Below are 15,827 nucleotides of genomic sequence, written 5' to 3' on the forward strand. Positions count from 1 at the left end.
TTTAGAAAAGCTGGTAGAAGTTTCTCTGATCTGAGTTAGCCCCCCCCCCCCCCATCTGGACAATTACACAAATGAGATGCTGGCGCTGACGGCGACGCTGAATAAAACGATAATGAACGTCCTCTCCAGTGGGTGGATGTTGGCAGAAGCGAAAGCTACAAGAGAAACGAGGGGCAGGCGAGGGTCGTGGCGGAGGACGTGGGAAGAGCGGCGCGTTCCAAGCTACGGCTCCAGGACAGAGAGCTGCAGGAGATGTCTGACGGAGGCTGGTGCCTCAGCATGCACCAGCCGTGGGCCTCACTATTGGTCCGAGGCATCAAGAGGTAGGAGCTGCAGCAGCGAAACAGCCAGTTCTAAATCTCTATTAGAGGCATGTTGTCTGCCAGACCGGAGAACGAAGCGGTCACTTTCCTTTTTATGTGGGCGTAGGGTCGAGGGGCGCACGTGGTACACGCCCCACCGGGGTCGTCTTTGGATTGCCGCTGCAGCTAAGAAGCCCACCCCTCAGGAGATTGCTGAGGTTGAAGCCATGTACCGCCACGTCCACAAGAAAGGTAGAGACTGCACACAACGAAAGCTGCTCAGAGCGACGTGGGATTTTCCTCTGTCAGTTCTAGTTGGAGGAAACATGATGTGAGTTTGTTGTGTCTAAGTGCTTCTGTAATTCTTCTCTGGTCTGTGCAGAACCCAGGTTTCCTGACGCCTACCCCACCTCCTGCCTGTTGGGCTGCGTTAACGTGACCGACTGCCTGTCTCAGGACCAGTTCAGAGAGCAGGTCAGTGTTGTTTTGTACCAGAAAAGTGTTGCGTATAGACTGAATTGCAGTTCATGTCTTATTGCTATAAGTCGATTGTGTGTGTGATGGTTCAGATCTGGAACCAGGCCATGGCACCATAATGAATACCAAAACCACTGAGGAAGACTGTGGTTTTTTTGTTGTACAGTGGTCCCTGGCTGTAACGCGGTTCATCTTTTGCGGCCTCGCTGTTTCGCAGGTTTTTAATGCAATTTTGCATGTTTTTTTTTACAGTGCTTGAACGCACACTGTGTTCTGCTGTAGCACAGCCACGTCAAATCAGGAGAGAATGGACCTTTCAACAGTAAATATTAACAGTTAACACAAATTAATATTGATACACACAAAACAGAACAGGCTGAATATAACAGCTACGTGTCTTGAGATATTTGGGGCTAATTTCATGTTTTAACGCTGTTTGCTAACTTACCAAACATCGGTCCTCTCACACAAACTTCGTGGCGGAAGGAAATGACGCGTTGGGTTGAGGGTTTTGACTGACGGCTCACGTGTCCAATAGCATTCAAGAAAGGGACCAGAAAAGTTCCAAGTGATTAGGGGATACCCAATTAGGTGGAAGTCATTTTGGCTTTAACGTGTGGTAAAAGGTTTTCAGCCTTAAAACATATATAATAATTGTAAAAAAATTAAGCTGACTTCTTCACGGATTTCACCTATCGCAGGTTATTTTTAGAACGTAAACCCGCGATAAATGAGGGACCACTGTATTAGTTTTCTGGTGACTGCTGAGACTTGAAGCTGTGATGGTGTAATTACGTCTGCATGTAAGAGTTCATGTGATCTCTAAGTTTGTTTGTTGTCTGCAAAGGATTTTGATGACATTTTGTTGAGGCTTGTATCTTTAGCTCAGGAAGACTCAAACTTTGACTCCTGGTGCTGATTCTTTACTTCCTTAAACACTGTGAGATTCCGTTAGAATGCCAGCACTAATACCTGAACAATGGGAAATATTGTTGCTACGTGAGAACAACAATATGTCTGCTTTGTATTCTGTAATAATCATGGCAGAGATTTGTACTCTGTTTTCTAGTTTAATCTTGCTGCATACAAATAAACACACCTAACTTAGAGTTGAATAACGGCTCTGTTTCAGACAAAAACAATTGCACTGGAGGCAGTAAAACATCTTGGACATCGCCCTCTGAGTTTATAGATAACCAGAAGGTTACTTCAGAAGAATTGTGCTATTTGTCTTTTATAACATGCATGGAGATAAAAAATGCTCATTTGAGTTTACCGTATCAAAGTTATGAACATTATTAATGACAGACTGAGTTGTTTGCTTGATGAGGTTAAAATCTCGATGGTCCATGTCTGTCAGGATGACCATAATTTCCCTCACACCTGCTATCTAGACTCAGGTTGACCATTATTGCTGTCTGTTCCTGTATGATTTCTGCAATTGCACGTCTTACCAGCAGAGGTCAGACCCTCACCAGAAATGCTCTGCCAGGTTTACAATCCTCGCCACTGGGGACAGTGTGCGCCACAAGACCCTCCTACACACCTCCCACCAGAATGGTGATATACTCTGTGTACATAAGCATGACATTACTATCATCTTATTGTACTTTAATGGTGATTATCTTTGCATTCAGCCAGAGAAGACAGGAATAGTAAAGAGCACAATGAATACTGATGCAGCGATAGAATGTGCTGCTGTTCTCTTCGCTTTCCATCGCCAGTTCCACGAGGGCTGCAGCTATCGATTATTTAAGTAATCTATTAATCGAGTAATAAGATAAAAATACATTAAAGTGTTTCAGAATATTTTTAAGACGTATAAAACAAACAAACAAATGTTAATGCTTGCAATAACGTTTATATTAAACTGCACACACATCAGCATTAATATTGCACTTTAATTTCACAAGAGCGTTCAATGCAAATAAAAATAAATAAAACACCTGAGTGAAGCCTCACACTGTATGAAAAATAAATATATAGATAATATCTAATTGAATGTTTGCTTCCTGTTTAAGTGCTGCAACATCGATGTAGTCCTGTTGTGATACGCCAGCTCTGTTTGACACCGCTAACATTGCACCGCGTTCTCCGTGGGGGTTTTCAGCTTGAAATGGTCCCAAACGTTTGACAGTTTCTGTCGTTTTTGTTGGACTCCTTCCTCCTTTCTCCTTTCTTTTGGGTCTTTCATTGTCATTCTCTTCTCCATCTTTCTCCATGCTCCACACTGTACTGTGTTTGCCCTGCTTGCTCTGCTCTGGCTTTCCCATGGACATGCATGGGCGGTTCCCCCGCTTAAGTTCCGAGTGGTACGCGCCAGCAGTTTATGGGTAATTTTAATACGCAACACTAATTAAACGAATCCTCATGGCAACAGAATTGAATTTGATGCTTTTTTTTCTAATCGACTTAATCGATGAATCGTTGCAGCACCAAAATCCGCCCTTAATGTTACGAGGACTCTGGTTTGACTGACGCTGAACATGTGATGTGGCAAAGATAATCCGTTCACAGTATTTTAGTGCTGCCATTCTAGACTCATAAACTGTTTACTCAGGCTTTGACGCCCAAATGGCTCTACTTCATTTTTGGGTTATATGGAGTACACTCTGGAAAGTACACTCCATTCTCATTAATCCATCATATGGGCACAGAGTTTCTGTCATAAGCACATCCAGCGGAACGTGTCGAACAGTTACGTTGCTGTACTCGCCGTGCACTTTTCTCCTGAGTGTTGTCGAGACGGCACTGCCAGCAGGACTTATCTGTGTGTGTAACACTGTACACACGCATAATTAGAGGTAGGGCTGCACAGGATGTTGTTTCAGTAGCAGCACCAGAGGTCATGCAATGTTAAGTACAGCTAATGAACTCATACGTGCTACGACTTTCTACTACATGTCCCAAAAGGAAAACTTGTTTATTTACTCCATTTAAAGCACCCATTGAAAATGAAGCCATCTTGTATTTGCTTTTGCGGTGCCGTTATTTGGTGGAATGTTTCTTTTTCCATTTTATTATTATACACTGTTGCTCTGTGTGACGGGGCTGTTTTTATTTTGTAATTATTTTTCAGATGTGACTGCGACTGGTGGCTCACTTCATTTCAAAAGTGTCACACCCTAGAAAGTTCCAGAGCCGTTTGAGCCCGGGTGAATTCTGAAAATGTTTGTGTAGCAAATTTAAGACTTGGAATAATAGTTCTGCCTTCACAGGAGCCTTTACGCCAATTAGCTCAGAGTAAAATAAAACAATTCCACACCCACTAATATGTCAGCTGGTCATCATTTTTATTTTATATATCATCTTTTAAATTCCTGACTGGACAGTTGTCCTATCACACACACACACACACACGGAATAATCTACATTGAACACTATTATGTAAATGTTATAAGACTCCACTCAGACACGTCCCATGATCCATCCCTGTAAAAACTACAATCCCTAGAAATCTGACTGGTGTTTCTGTGGAGCTGAAAGCGCGTGTCCTCATGCCATCAATCCAGTTGTCTTATTTTTGAGGAGCTCTGAATTTTGCTAAAACGAAAATAAGAAAAGCTGTGTGTTGCTGCATGGTTTTCATTCTTACTGCAGGGACCTGTAAATCTAAGGGCTTTTCCTTTCTGTACTCTGTCCTCATTCTCTCCTACACCACTCATTCCACCCTAGGCTGTAAAATCATGTTTGCAGGCAGTGTGGCTGCCCTTTCATCCTGTGAAAGGGTATGTGTGTGTGTCCACTTGCACAGAGCAGCCATAAATAACACCCCACACCCCGCACAAGGCCCCTCACAAAAAAAGAAAGGCAGATGTAGAAAACAGCGGAGCAACCAGAGACAAACAACAGTACCGAAGGTCTAATGATGGCGCTGAGTATTTGGTTTGTGCTCATTCCAGTCGCCAGTTTGGAGACTGTTAACTGTTTAGCCTTTAGCGTTTCAAGCCTGCTTCTTTTCATGTAAGCAGAGGAGTGCGTGTTGTACTAAAACAGAGTAGCACACAGCTGAGCTGCTCGGCTGGGGGGGGAGTGGGTGAGGAGCAGGATTTACTGTCCTGTGCTGGCAGTTGTGGGTGGTTAAAGCAGGCGGGTGGTGAAGAACAGAGAGCCATTATTTTTCAGGATCTTCTAAATCTGCCCCTAGTGATATATGCAATATAAAAAAAAGTGTAATGTGGGTAGATCAAGAGAAAATTAAAGAAAACTGTGAATGCAATAAAAAAAGGTACATTTTAAAAGATGACGAATCCAACATTACAGCAGCCCTTCTTCAGGTGGTGCAAAGCAGCTCCAAAAATCTGACACCCTCATGACAGATAGTGAAGAAAGACCACCCCGGGCAGAGCAGGATTTCCATCTGCTTGACTTGGACCAGTTCTTTCCCTCACTAGAAATTGACTGGTTTATTGATCCATTCCCCCTATAATCTCTCACTCCTCCCAACTCCCCAGCCCCCCTTGCTACAGATAATTGGTCAGCCCTTATGATCCGTGTTCTCTCTTTCCACCCCTCCCCCCCAGTGCTCACTCAGCATTGGGTTTAAATGCATGCCTGACCCTTTTCTGCAGTGAGTGGGGGGTTGGGGAAAAAGAAAAGTGTGTTACAGATTGAAAATGGTCATATTTTAGCTGGAGGAGGCAGAGTGAGATAATTAAAAAGAATGAGGAGTGCGCGCCAGCCAAACGAAGCAGGTTTATGGGTGGTGGAAACGCTGCAGATGGTTTATCGCACATATAGCAATTACAGTCAACTGTGCAATACCTTAAATTGCTCATAAAACATAGTCAAACATCATCACTATATTTTGAGTATAATATTTATTTACCCATGAACAGACACATTTTCAGTCTGGTTTGCCCCACAGGCAAAGCCGCATCCCACCTCACCCAGAGCTCAAATCACCATCAACCTACTCCTGTGGTGAAAAGATTTACTGGATCAACCACCCAATCATAACAGGGATCTGATTTATTACTCCAAATACCATATCTCCCACGACAGAGCTTCAAGTCTCACAGAATATAAGTCAGGGAGGTCTATTCCTTTTAACAGGCATGCCGAGAGCAAAAGCAGTTAGTGTTCAGTTCTCGGTTGATTCATGTGAAATGAAGATTAGGGCTGTGTGTGATCTCTGCATATGTAATCAAAGAGTTCTAGGAATTCCCTGATGATGAAATGTTTACATGTGTTTGCCATATAGAAGTTTAAACCTTCAAAGCAGTTTCTGAATAATAATCTTTGACAGATATGGTAGTCGCATGTTGAAGGCTGACATTTCACAGGTCCCCTGACAGTTATGTTCATCAGACACTTATACGAGACGTGGCTTGTACTCAGTGGTTTATTGCAGTGGCCCCCTATAAATGCCTTGTTTACAATGTGGGTGAAATACTTATAGATGTTATTATTATTATTGGCTGCTCACCTGCTCCTACATTTTGATGGCTTTCATACTGTGTGGAACATCTATGTAACAATACATTGATTGGCCACATGGCAGCATACATACACTATTACAGCATCATCTGTATTTGTGGTATGTATGCATCAGTATCATCTGCATGCAGCATGTAATATGATTTTTGTCAAACAATCACGTGCATCTCAAGAACTTGCCATAGATGCAACACAATATATTTGTTGTCTGACTTACCATACTTACTATTTTAATAACTTAGGACCCTGTATTATCTCACTCTTTTTTTTTTCTTTAGCCTCAATACTCATCGATAGAAGTACTTTAATCTTAAAAACCCAGTCATTACACAGTATATGATATTTTCTTCATTGCAGTTTTTAGCTCCTGCATAACCTCAGTATATAACAGAATACAGTGTGGATCAGATAACCAAAATCATTGGTTTATACAGTATAAGCTAGCTGCCAGCCCAGCCAACCATCTGTTAAAGGAGCGTTGCTTTCTGTAGAATTCCATTTGTCCGAGCTGCTGTTGGCCTCCAGAGTGGGGCTCCCGCACTTGTTATGCCGGCTGGTGGCTCGGACTGATTCTTGTATTTCCTATGTGTGGTAATGTGATATTTATATGCTGAAAGCCTTCCTGCCAGCATAACACACACACACACACACAGATATACATTGGATACATTCTAAGGGAAGATAAGACAGGAGAAGCTATTTGTTTTATTCCCCTGGTTTCTCCAACATTGCGTGAATCCTAGCTGCTCCTGTCTCTCCTTCCTCCCCTCAACCCTCTACCTTTCCATCTTCATATTTTCCCCACTTTCTCTCCAACAGTATGTTTTTCAGGTCAGCCCTGTGTAGTTGCATGTGCTAGTGGAGAATTCAGATTATGCTAACTGAACAGACACACACTTTCACCTTGTACCTTCCTCCCCACTCTTCTTGTACAGTCCCAGTCACACACTCGCATTCCTCTCCTTCCTCTCCTTTCCTTGCTGGGAAGTTTGCCATCACAGGGAGGTCAGACGTCATGTGACTCTGCAGTGTTGTGTTGAATGCATTCAGCCCTGCTTCCCCAGGCACTGGATGACGACCAACCAAACCTCAGTCACAGGTTTTCAGGAGCATGAAAAATACATAAAACCATCTGCCATCTTGAAATGGTTGCTTCACAGCTTTCACAGAATCTCACTGCTGTCCTCAGACCACTTTGTTGAATGCCACACAGTTTCTGCTGTCGGGGAGAGCTGACAGTTAATCCCTCTTTATTATCACCACTTATCTTTCATTTTGTTCTGGTCATTTAATAGGATTTGATGCTCTGCCGTATGGTCGCAGGACATTGAACAGTGATAAAGGCAACGTACACAGCTTCCTCTGATACTGAATGATGACAGTGTTTTTTTAAAATAAATCTGAATCAAAGGGATGTAATACAAAGCTGTATTCAGTGTTAGCCTAAAAGATTGGATTTATTCTTTTCACTTTAAATACAATGTGTTAATTCTCCTTTAAACTAGCGCTCCTTAACTTATGATCTATTTCTAAGATGAAAAACTTCTTTTGTATCTTCTGAACTGGGAAGGCCTTTGATTAAAACACACCACAATCATTGTACAGTCCTTTAGAATACAAACAGTGTAGCCTGCAAGGCTGGCATCACATTGTCCACCGATCCAACTGATCGTGGACATAAAACCTTTTATTTCTACCAGGTCAAACAGGTTTAGCATTGAGTAGCTTTGTTATCTTGCTAGTGAGGAAAATTGTTTTTTTCCTCTTCGTACAAAATCTGTATTTTGTTTTCTTTTTAGCAGATTTAACTGAAATACATTCAACATTATAATTGGTATTCATAAAGCATTAGCTGCCATGTGGCCAAAATTGCTCTAAACTTCAATACTCGTGTTTTTATCACAACACATTAAGCCTAACAAGAACTAAAATTGATTTACAGTATTCCTCAGTCATTCTTTTGAAATCTTTATCCTGTTTGTAGGACAGTTTCCATACATTTTTGTCTAATGGCCAAAATGTTTTTTGTTCTGTTCAGACATTCCTAGCTGGATGTGGTCCCAAAGTCCTTGTAAATGCAGGTCACACAAGCCAACAGCTGTCTCTGGTGATTGTTTGCTTTTTCAATGGTGGATAGAGGAAAAAATGGATGGAAACAAAAAAACACGTTCCTTTTACTGCCCTCAGTGAAGTCGTGCAGCAAATAGATGCAGTGGATTAAAATCAAGTCATTGGACTTGAAGCTGTAAACTGAAGCCTGTAATCATGTGGTTTAAGCATGTTTAGCTGTTTTTGAACAGGCGTGTTTGGAATTCTCTCAGTGTATGTAACGGGGTGAGTGTTTTATTTTTTCAGTCCACTAGTTTCATGTTTAAAACAAATTCCCCAAAATGATTCCTCGTGAGGCCACCATCTGTTCAAGTTTTCTGTTTTGAATTGAATAAATGAACGAAGGTTATGCTGCACAGTCGGTGCTTACTTTGCACAAAGTTAGAAGGCAATCCATTTTTCCTGCTAGGAAGTTGCTGTGAATTGGACGTACTCTCGGTCTCATCATTATTGTGTTTGCTTCTTCCCATCCAAATGTGAGCACAGACATTACTTCACTCATTACGTGGAGCAGATTTGGAGTGTATGCTGCCAGATTCTCATGGCATGCAGTTGCGTTATGTCATACATGCCTGTGCGTATGTGTGTGTGTCGATTTGAGAGGAGAACTTTATTCTGCCAACTCCTGACCAGCAGAGAGGAAGAGCCAGAGAGACAGCGAGCCCGATACTCTCTGCCACTGGGTCAGAGATCACTGACTCAGTTGTACTCTGCTGGGTGACATGTCTGCTCAGCAACGTCCTGCTAGCGACACCAGAGGGGAAGAAATTATGGAAAAAATTGGGGGGAGACGATGGAGGCTATTGTTGCATCCAGTGCCATTAAACTTTCTGTTGGTTTGAGCACAACAACCAAAAAGATCTTCCGCTTGCCCTTCAAGCCAACGATTCTTCTCCAATCATTATTTGGATGTGTAGGAAATAAAATAGCATTTTAAGTTCAAAAATTGAGAGGATATTCCGCACTGATAAAAATCAGAATGGATATCTGACCCAGTCAGGCTCATGGGGGATCAGTATTGATCACTGATCTGTCATTGCAGTTGGGCAATCCACCAACAATCTTGGTTCTAGTTTTCAAAGAATTCTCTTCATTACCGATTGTGCAAAATCTCTTCCATGTGTTTGATAGATTATATTAAGATGGTACATTTGTATGTATTGTGGAGGTTAAATGATAATAATCTATTGGTTATAGAATGCCTAATGAGTACATAGAGAAGCTTTTCTGCCTATGTCATTATCAGTAGGATGAAAAGGGAAAGTCCCGAGACTGCCCTCAGGTTTCTCAGTCTCATCTGTTCGGCCGATACATTCATTTGTTCTATTAAGATGTCTCCGAGCTGACGCCAGATGCTGCCAGCTGTTTTTTTAATCTTTGTGGGGATTGCAAATGTCTTTACGATGGTCTGACTTTGAAATTAGCCATAAACAGACACAGAGGTAGAAAGCTCCCGTATTGTTTGTATAATGTTTCTATTGGCCATTCAAATTACCAGCTAATATGTCAATTATACACAAAAACGCAATATTTTGCACTGAAGAAGATCTTTGTCCATTAAAACGGTATAATTGCCTGTCACTTACAGGTTCAGCTGGGTGTTGTTGTCCATCGAGTGTCTGAGCTCCAGAGGCTCCCTCACTAAATGTCTTCATTCCACAACAAGAGGAGCTGAGCCGTTGTATGAGCTGTGTCCATTTAAGTGAAAGTGTGGTCATTATTTTTAATGAGGCTCTAGTGATATGAACTGAGAGAGAATGCTTGCAAGCCAGTCTGCCTCAGACTCAGCAGGCACCTTGTGATCAAGCAGAATTAACCAACTATGATGTTGCTTTCCCTTTTTGTATTTAAGTCTTGCAGAAATGCCTTTATTGTGCTTGACTATTTGGCCAACAGGAATGGATAAAGTCCATAGAATGGGTTGCTCATTAATAAAAGTACAATTTGAATCCATCTCCCTCAAGTGTCACAGTGAAGCCTTTTTAAGTTTAACATGTTTGTTGTTTATTGTTACTGTATTTGCAATTCCTACTAGCTATCACTAAATATAAATGTAAACGTAATTTTTTTCCATCTTTCAATTTGATTGGTAGACATTACGCGAGGTGCGTCGCAGTGGTGTAGTGGTTAGCGCTGTTGCCTCACAGCAAGGAGGTATGGGGTTTGAATTCTATCGGAGTTTTTAGGTTCTCCCGCGTGGTTTTTCTCTCACCTCCAAAAACATGCAATTAAGGTCAATATATTTCTCCAAATTGTCTGTAGTGTACGAGTGTGTGCACGTATGGTTGTTTGTCTCTGTGTGGCCCCGCGATGCGCAGACAACGCATTCGGGGTGTACCCCGCCTCTTGCCCATAGCAAGCTTGGGATAGGCTCCAACAACTCCTGTGACCCGCAAAGTGGAAGAAGATGGATGGATGGACATAAAGTGACATCCATGTGTGATTTGTAGCAGGTATCAACACTTCAGCATGTGAGACAATAGGAATCTTACTGTATACAGAAGTCTAATTAACATGCTTTTGTTTTTTTACAGAGAAATTATGCATGCCTAGAAATACATTTTATGAGCAAATAGTTTCCAGCTGAGCAACTATATATAGTTCACATTCATTTTCTTAATGATGCTTTTAATACTCTTTTCCTGGTGGGTGAGATCTACAGTAATTCTCCAGGGATCATTCTTAGTTTTATGTAAAATTCTTGCCATGTATCTAAATGCAGTAGTCTGTTTGTAAAATTCAGAATACAAGCATCAATGTACAATAAGGAATTTGCCGGCGTATTCACTTTCGGCTGCCACTTATTTTCTCTTGTGTCTTTGCCATATTTACAGAGATTTCCTGAAGCACGCAGTCCACAAGCTCTTTGCTGTGGTCCACTGGGCAAATATGCATTTAACTGCTTTTGCAGAAGTAGCGTATTGATTTACATGCACCATAATCTTCTTTCCTCTCATTTATCTAGTGGTTAGTGTAGCAAGAATACAATTCAGCATAATCTTTTGAATGACGCTAGCATTCCACATATCTTTAAAGTAGACTGTGTATTTCCCATGCTAGGCTGTTAACATGCCAGTATACCGGCTTACCAAGGTCATGAAACGGGTCTGAACACTATTTGTAATTCATTTTAATTAAAAAATTCCCTATAATAATCAATTTAGGCAAATGTATTGTCAGCAATTTATCATTCGGCATCTTCTTCTCTGACACCAGGTTCAAATAAAAATAAGAAAAACTATTTCACATGAAACAGAATGCTTATTTATGCAAAAGCGCAATGTGAATTTGCATGGTGTACCATCAACGTTTAGGAAGAAAATATAATGTAATATGTACGTTGATCAACAAAGTTTGTTGAAGGAGTGAGATTTTCTTAAGTTGTTTTATTGGGAAAAGAAAGTCAACTTCTGATTTTACCTCGTGCTGAAGCAGCAAATCATCGAGCCTATCACCAGTGTGAAACCGAGCATTCGTTCCAAGGCAAAAGAACAAATCAGTTTGGGTGCCGGTTACCCAAGAAAGCACGCAGCACATCTACTTTGTAGTATTTCCCCACTGGGTGGAAGCCAGTTTTCAATGCTAGATCTGCATAGCCTGAGAAATATTAGAAGCTCAGTTGTGCTCTTTATGGGACTCGGGGCGTTTATGCAGGAACATCGGCTTTTATCTCTGCTAACATTATTTTTACATTTACATGTCGTAAGTCCTCTGGCCAAAAGCCTGCTGTCTTGTAACATTAACTGCAAAATAATATTTTAAATGCTCATTTGTTTATCATATAATATGCATCCTCATTCCTCATATTTATTACACTGCAGTACGAAAAGAGGATTTCTTCAGTGCCGTGTCTTCATGTGAATCGACAGCTGGTAAACATGACTTTTTTTTTGTGAGACATCTAAATTTAGCCTCAATTATTTATCATGTTTATCACAGTCAAATAAATATTAGATAATCCCTAATTGATCCTCAGACGGGAGACGTCATTGCTACCACAACACACGGGCTGAAACATGCAGATAGATAGTTAAATAAAAATGTGAATCAAGTAAGACTTGAATTAAATGTTAATTATACATTTATACACTTTAATGCACAACAGTAGATCCAGATTACCTGGGGGGGGGGGGGCTACAGGCCATTCAGTGTGCAATTACCTGTTGTCTATTTGGTGGACAACACCAATGGTCAAGGCTAGAAATGGGAAACTACCTTTTTCCACCCTGTTTTAAAGTCAAGGACTAGTTGTTTAAAAAAAGAAAGACTTCCAAGGGGTAAACCTGGAACAGGATGGAAGAGTGGAAAACTCGACAGCTACAGTTGCTAAGGAGTCGTAAGGCTGATGTTTCAGTCAAAACCCGACTGTTTAAAGCCAAAGAGGATTCATGGCCGCATCAGTTCAAGGAAGATTCCACCATCCACTTAATATCCAAGATACGTCTCGGCACAAAAATCTCCCTTACACAAACTACAAGCGTACAGCAAATTGAAAAGGAATTGTAAAATGCACTTCTTCAACACTTTCTCTTTTGCAGTCCCCTGTTCTCTCCTGTGGAGCATATCGGTTGGATCACTTTATCTATTGTAAGCTGTAGTACTAACGCATGGGCTTAGAGAAACCTAAAACCAGCCTTGATAAGAATCAAGGAACTGGCTTCCTTCTGTGCTCTTTTCTCAAGCCTTGCGCTCTGGCAGCCTTCAGACTCGAAGGGAAGAGGCAGTCATTTCCCACAGCGGCTGAGTGAACACAGATGGGAGGGCTGTACCCCACTGCCACAATATCAAAGCAAATATTCACCTTAAGAGACAGACATGTTCATAAACTCTCCCCCCCCCCCTCCCGTCCTCCTCAATTTCCACGTTATGAAATCAAATGCAAGTGGTTTGTTAGCTTGCTTAAAATACAAGCCTTTTTTTCTGACAGCACCTACGTGAAGCAGAGCTGGATTTTGCGGCATCGATAAAAGGAGATTGTGGTGGAAAATAAGACGTTTTAATGCCTCCGATTCTCTGGGACTTTTCTTTGAAGTCGAGGTTTGAAAGGAGACATGGTAATTGTCTCCAGGGGTCCCCACTTCAGCGTGTGTGGTGTAAAGGATACTACAAAGTGAGATGCATTGCCTGTGTGGTTTTTTTTTTGTATAACTGCAGTACAGTTGTCTGATACTCCAAATCAAATGGATTTGGAATTCTATGTACATAAATTTTACTTTGTTGAACTAGTGACTTTTTCCTTAATGTCAGTTTTATTCACATCATTGGTTTTTCTTCCCGTACATTTATTGTGTCCATTTACTTTCTTTCTTAATTTCACCACGCAGTCCTCGAGCAGAAGCCTAACTGTGAGTACAAGAGGGAAGAATTTTCCCTTCGGCCGTCAGCGTGTCGAGTGAAATAAGCTCCGACCGTTGAGAAGGCAGCCTTGTTTTTTTGTTGCCCGAGGGCCACTGCAGGAGGTGAAGTCATGAGCACGCCTGGGAAAGTGGAGACGGGCTAAGTGAGTAAGCCTGTGCTAATCTCCCTGCAAAAGAGCACATGACATGTGCTAACTAGCATGCTAATGTGCACCGTGTTTGTTTCCAGTAGCAATTTTTGCAGAGTTAACTTGTTAAAAGGTAGCGGAGTAGAAATGTGTTCCATCACCCGGTTGCTCCTTTCACTCCTATTCCTCTGATGAGTTTGAGTAGCTGGGCGTTGACAGCTTGAAGTCACGTACATCAAGACCGTAACGAAGCTTTTACTGCTCACGCAGAGTTGATTGATGAATGAATACACCCAAGGTATCAGTTAATGTCACCCGATCAAGATTCTTAACTCTCACAGTGATCCATTCGTTAAAAAGAGTTTTTAACTCTAATTTATTTGGAGCAAACCTTGTGCCAACTAGAAGGGTTGCTTTTTTTTTTTTTTTTTTTTTTTAACTTTTTGTTAGAGCAGAATGTGTCAATTGATCTTTCTTTAGTTGCCCTGAAATGGATTGTTTATGAGGTACAGGAAACTCGCGGCTCAGCAGAATGACACGTCGGTGGTAATTGGAAAGCCTTGGCCCCAGCGCAGAGTGTCTGATAATGAGACTTGTCTCTCGTTGTGTTGAAGATATTAATTATGTAAAATTCAGGAGTCAGTGTTGGACACTCCTAGATAATTAATGTTCACTCTCTGACTTGACACCAGTTGATTCTGCAGGTGAAGTAGCGTGCTACATTTTTAATCATCTCTGTGCACCTCTGCTTGCCTGGGCTCAGTTCAAAGGGACAAAGTGAGTAGCAGTTCCCCGTTTTTGATGGAAGAAAGCGGTTTTGCTTCAGGAGGAAGTCTGACGGCACCAGAATAATCCAGAGCCCGTGTCCACATTAGAGGATGCAGTGAGGACTGATCCATTGATTGATGTCATTTAGTGCGCTCGGTGCTGTTGGTGGTTCAGACACTGGTCTTAAAACGTCCCATCTGCGTTGTCTGTATTCTCTTCCTGAGCAGTTAAAAAAAAATGATGCTGTATTGTGTCACTTAAAAGGAAATAGTGATTAATACAGAAATAAAGGTGGTGCAATCGTGATAGGTTGACCTGAGTTATGGGGGTGTAAGGGTTGAGGATATTTAACTGGAATCTAACAGAAGCCGAAGGCCAGAAGCCAGAAGCCATGCATTTACATGCATGATGTGACTTGGATGGTTTCCATTCCCCAGTCGAGATCCTGTTTACAATAAGCTGTTTGCGTGAGCCGTTGACTCCTCGAGTCTCTGTAACCACGAATAAAGCAGCAGACAGCATATTCTAACTGATCTAATCTCCAAATGTCTATGGAGCCACCCACTCAGATGCCAAGTCATCTCTGATAGAGGGAGGAAACCATCAAACACAGTGGTCTCTTTATTTGTGTCAGTCCTAAAACAGGTTTTAAGCATCAGAAGCAAAGAGGGTATCTCAGTCCTAGTGAGAGGTGTTGTTTCAACTGCATTACTTTTCTTTAATGGGTGAAAGCAAAGACCAAGGGAAGATAAGTAAATAAAGTAAATATCACGCTACTTCCATCAGTACAGCCATCCAAAATGTACTTTATGCTGCTGCTCTTTTCCCCTCCGTAGCAGAAATGCTCATTGTTCCATTCGTTCTGATAAACTCTACTTTGCCACCTTTGGTGATGCTAAGCTGTTCTTAATGAAACTCAACACTTGCTACAGATGGTTCACAGTAAACGCGTAAAGATTATTTCTCCTGAACTGCTCGAAGGCTTTTAATGTGAAGCAGATGGAGCAACGGGTTTGCATTAACGGCAAAAGGGAGATGAGAATAAATCAGGAAGGGATTCTTACTGAAATAAAAATCCAACGCATAAAACGAGGGGAATAAAGGTCCGTCTGTTGTAATGTGTGTCTCGGTTCCCGATCCTTTGTGGTGAAATAGGACTTATTCACGCTTACAAATCATGATGTGGTGTTTATACTCGCTGACTCAATATCAACAGTGGAATATGTACAAATTAGACATGTTAATAA

The 15,827-nt window shown here is 41.5% G+C and overlaps 1 protein-coding gene across 1 annotated transcript in view; it reads left to right on the plus strand.

Moving 5' to 3' along the window:
* trip4 (thyroid hormone receptor interactor 4) overlaps positions 1-15,827 on the plus strand; it is a 66,221-nt gene that overhangs the window by 2,612 nt on the left and 47,782 nt on the right. Inside the window, exons 9-11 of the mRNA XM_068740108.1 lie at positions 130-323; positions 430-554; positions 685-776. Coding sequence (XP_068596209.1) covers positions 130-323; positions 430-554; positions 685-776 — 411 coding nt within the window. The remainder of the gene's footprint in view (positions 1-129; positions 324-429; positions 555-684; positions 777-15,827) is intronic.

This window comes from Brachionichthys hirsutus, chromosome 1, assembly GCF_040956055.1.
Source record: "Brachionichthys hirsutus isolate HB-005 chromosome 1, CSIRO-AGI_Bhir_v1, whole genome shotgun sequence".
In the NCBI taxonomy this organism is placed as follows: Eukaryota; Metazoa; Chordata; class Actinopteri; order Lophiiformes; family Brachionichthyidae; genus Brachionichthys; species Brachionichthys hirsutus.